Below are 4,624 nucleotides of genomic sequence, written 5' to 3'. Positions count from 1 at the left end.
GTAATGTCTTATATAGACAGGTGTGTGGCTTTGCTAATCAAGTCCAATCAGTATAATCACACACAGCTGGACTCAAATGAAGGTGTGGAACCATCTCAAGGATGATCAGAAGAAATGGACAGCACCTGAGTTAAATATATGAGTGTCACAGCAAAGGGTCTGAATACTTAGGACCATGTGATATTTCAGTTTTTCTTTTTTAATAAATCTGCAAAAATGTCAACAATTCTGTGTTTTTCTGTCAATATGGGGTGCTGTGTGTACATTAATGAGGAAAAAAAATTTACTTAAATGATTTTAGCAAATGGCTGCAATATAACAAAGAGGGAAAAATTTAAGGGGGTCTGAATATTTTCCGTACCCACTGTAACTCTCTCTGTCTCTGTCTGTAGTAGCAGGATCAGTGAGCCCGGGTTACTTTTTTCCCGCAGTAACAAAAGGCTCTTTCTCTGATACACAGGGCTAAGTGCTCCATTCAGTCGTCTGTAAAATGTTGGCAAAACGAGGCCCACAGCATATAAAAGCTTCCCAAATGTCCTTACACTTAAACGCACACACGCCAACTAACCTCTTTCATTGTGCAACCTTTGCACAGCTGTCACACACACACATAAAGGAGAAAGCTTGAGTCTGTGTGTGTGTTTGTATAAAGAGATGCTATTTGACAAGTTAAATGGCTGTGTCTAACACCATCAATGCACAGAAAACAACCCACTAGCCACTGTCACGACTGAGCCGCATGCTTTAATGCTTCAAAAACACTACGCTTTCAGTTTTAGTAACGTAGTGTAGCACTATTGTTGAGGTGTAATTAAAAGGCAAATCACATGGAACGATATTTTCCCTCATAACACATATTCAATGACAATTTCAGCTGTCATTGATCTGTTTATGCTTGTACAGTTTCTAAGACACGGACTTAAAAGGGTGATGATATATAGGATAATTTATATTATGTTTCTGGATGTGATATGGAGATTCTAGCTTATGAAGTTTTTAGCATCAGAAAACGTGAAAAAAAAGAAAATTTTCAATCGTTATTTTATGTGACTAACACTTTTTTATTATATTTTTTATTTTATTATAGAGTACTGGGAAGATAATTGTGACTTGGTGTTTCACAATTCAGATTTTTTTTCTCAGAGTTTATGTCTGACTTTTTTATATTGTAAGTTCACATATCGCAATTCTGTAAAAAAAAAAGAAAAAAAGAATGGTGACTTTTTATCTCACAATTCAGATTTGATAAATTTGATAAAATTGCAAGAAATAAACTCTAAATTATTTAAAATATAATTTTATATCTTAAAATTCTAAAATTTGTATATCGCAATTTAGAGTTTTTGTCTGCCATTTAATAATTCAGAATTCATTCATAATTCATATTAATTTGATATAAACACAGAATTGAGAGGAAAAAAAGTCAGAATTGTGAAGTAAAAAGTCACAATTGCCTTCTATATTATAAGCTTCCTTAAACAGGGCTCGAAATTAACTTTTTTACTTTGTAGCACTGGTGCTCCCAACTTCAAAAAGTTAGAAGCACTCACCAAAAATTAATGAGCACCACAACTACAAATTATATATTAACAGATTTTATTCTTTACTTTAATGCAGATTTTAGATTGGTTTATATTAGCTGTCAATCACTCATTCACTGCTTTCCGCTTACTACGGTGAGAAAAAGAATGGGCTGAAGAAGAGAGAAAATGAAAAGAACACTGACAGATTTCTTTTGTAAACAACCTAAAGTTAATCTGAGTTTGGTTAAACACAGAGAGAGAGCTCTTCTTTGGCGAGGGTTAGGATGGTGTATGCAGTGTTAAACTTTACATTCAGCCCTGCCAATTGCATGGAACAGGTTAGGGGTGGCTAGGGGTGTGTGATATTGACAAAATTATATCTCTATATTTTCTGGGATTTTATCGATAATGATAATTTGACTGAGTGTTACTGTGCTGATATCTTAAGGACTACAGTGGACAGCTGACTCCTAAAGTTTTTGATATTCTTCATATTCTGTGTGGTGGTCAGTTCAGCAAGTCACTGTTAATAAGTGAGTCATTGCGATTGAGCCGAATCATTTAAACGGTTGATTCATTCAGGAACGAGACACCGTCATGTTGCTCAGAGACGCAAAACAGAGCGGTGGCTTAGTTTTGAATTATTTTTCTTGGCGAAATAGAGCAAAAACAGGCAATATGATGTCTAAAACGTAAGTCTCTTAATATTAACTTCTTGCTTATTGAACAGTTGTATAAAATCAATATCACATTTGTAATCATGCTGATTTTTTTAGGGAAAAAACGGCATTCTTCTTGTGGTATTGATTAACTATATGAAATGATATAAAGGCCCCATATCTTGAATTTTGTGATGCATTTTAATAGAATGAATCATGCAGCGAAAGAATGCACTCTAAATGCGCATGCGCACTAGTCTAACCTACTAGACTTCATCACGTCATGTATGCGTGCACGTTTTGTTTGGATTTTGCAATATACTCGATAATGTCAAACCGCACATCGTAAAACAACAATTACGAAATGTGTAGATTCAGTGGCGAACGCTGTTACTTGCAAACTCCGTCCCACAGGCTTTACAGTGAATGCAGTGCATAGAGCACATTGCATTTTCATAGCGAAGCCACTCGAAGTCTTTCAACCATTCTCTCCGAAAACTGTACGCCTTCTTTTCGGCTGGTGGATCAACATTCACCACATGATCGCTATCACCAGCACCATTATTTGTAACTTTAGGCACTTCACCGTATCAGCACTCAGAAGGCACATACTCTGATCGTTTTTAGAGATATGAAAACAGGTCACACGACAACAATTATATGCCCTCGCACAAATGCTCCCAAATATATTTTGAGGTCGCACAGATTACATTTCGGGAGCATATGTGACCAAAATGGTCGTAACTTTGAGCCTTGTTAAATATGTGTAAATATCAAGGACATTTAAATTTTTCTATTTCATGACCCCTTTAAACTTTAAAAAAAACGAGCGTTTCTTCTAATTAATTAATGTTTAAATCACTTGTTTTCTCAAATTATTAATTTTGTGTTCACCTGGGTTGGAAAGACCTAGACTGAAAAAATTGGCTGCACAAAGTCATTCAGCTGTCTTGTGGTTATGATTATGTGATCAAACAAATCCAAAAAAGTTAATGTGTGTTTGTGTTTGACGGAGGATTGCGTAGCTTTGGCAGTGAGCTGTAATGTGTCTTTGAATTTATTGTACACTCTCCGCAGCTGTTCATCTTATTGATTGGTTTCTCTCTCTCTCCCTCTTCTGTCTCCCACAGGAAACAGTCGAATATGCCTTCCTTATCATTTTCACTATCGAAACCTTCCTGAAGATCATAGCGTACGGCTTGGTGATGCATCAGAACGCGTATGTGCGAAACGGATGGAACATGCTGGATTTCGTCATTGTCGTCATAGGGTATGTTTTATCTACTTATATACCAAAGCTTAGCCATTGTTCCGTTAGCTCAAGGTTTTTGCACATCACCTTGATTACAAACAGCTTTTTTTCGTTTTACATTTATATTGCTAAAGCATCTGGCAAAATCATCAGGAAAGTAACAATAGCAAATAAAATATTGATTATTTCAATAATAATGCGTAAATGAAATAAATTATGAATTAATTTATATATTCAATATGCATATATATTTATATATGTACGCAAGGGTTCAAAAAAGCCACAGTTCACTATGGTTCTCCCCAAGGCTGCATTTATTTAATACAAATATTGTAATATTATTAAAATTTCAAATAATTAAATTTTTCAAATTTACTTTTTAAATATATTTTAAAATGGAATTTATTCCTGTGATGCAAAGCTAAATTTTTTTGCATCATTACTCCAGTCTTCAGAGTCACATGATCCTTCAGAAATCATTCTATTATGCTGATTTGCTGCTCAAGAAACATTTCTTATGATTATCAATGTTGAAATAGTTACCTTTCAGTCGGTCACTCTCGACGTCACGTCGGATGACAGACGAAATTGGGATCTCGCTTAGAGAGACCAATCTACTTCGAGTGTAAACTAAACGAGCCAATGCACATTGGCATGCAATTATTGCATCCAGCTGCTGCTGATCACAGCGTGAGTATAAGTAGGCAGCAGATGCAGCGCATATTCAGCTTTTCGCTTCGGAGCCGAGCGGTTCTATTCAGCACACTAAAAGAGCATTTTCCATTCTAAAAGAGCTTCACGGGTGGAACGTCTTTTTGAAGACGCGTCTTTTTAAAGATGTCTTACACACGTGTGTTTCTGGGTGCGGTCGTTACCTGGCACCGGGTGATGGTCACGATCGCTGCCTCGATCGGCGGCTTTCATGGATGACTCATGCTCCCAGTGCGGGGGCATGACCATCTCGGAGTTGCGGACCAGACTCCGTTACCTGCAAGGGGGCGGAGTGCCCGTGCCGCTGCCTAGATCTGGGGTTCCCTCTGGTGGCAGCTGGGGGTACCCTTTTTCTGACAGTGGGCGGACTGGTCTCACGGTCACGGTGAGGAATTCCCCTCCTACAAGGAAGGGAATGCCCGAACCAGCCGGCACGTCGAAGCCAGCGGAGCCCTCGAGAGAGCAGGCTGGATCCTCCC

The 4,624-nt window shown here is 37.6% G+C and overlaps 1 protein-coding gene across 1 annotated transcript in view; it reads left to right on the top strand.

Moving 5' to 3' along the window:
- Positions 1-4,624, top strand: part of LOC107581799 (voltage-dependent L-type calcium channel subunit alpha-1D-like) — a 161,150-nt gene that overhangs the window by 67,378 nt on the left and 89,148 nt on the right. The window contains exon 4 of the mRNA XM_016267452.1: positions 3,313-3,452. Coding sequence (XP_016122938.1) covers positions 3,313-3,452 — 140 coding nt within the window. The remainder of the gene's footprint in view (positions 1-3,312; positions 3,453-4,624) is intronic.

This window comes from Sinocyclocheilus grahami, unplaced genomic scaffold (assembly GCF_001515645.1).
Source record: "Sinocyclocheilus grahami isolate Dianchi unplaced genomic scaffold, SAMN03320097.WGS_v1.1 scaffold3.1, whole genome shotgun sequence".
Classification (NCBI taxonomy): Eukaryota; Metazoa; Chordata; class Actinopteri; order Cypriniformes; family Cyprinidae; genus Sinocyclocheilus; species Sinocyclocheilus grahami.
This window is presented reverse-complemented; position numbering and strand designations above follow the sequence as displayed.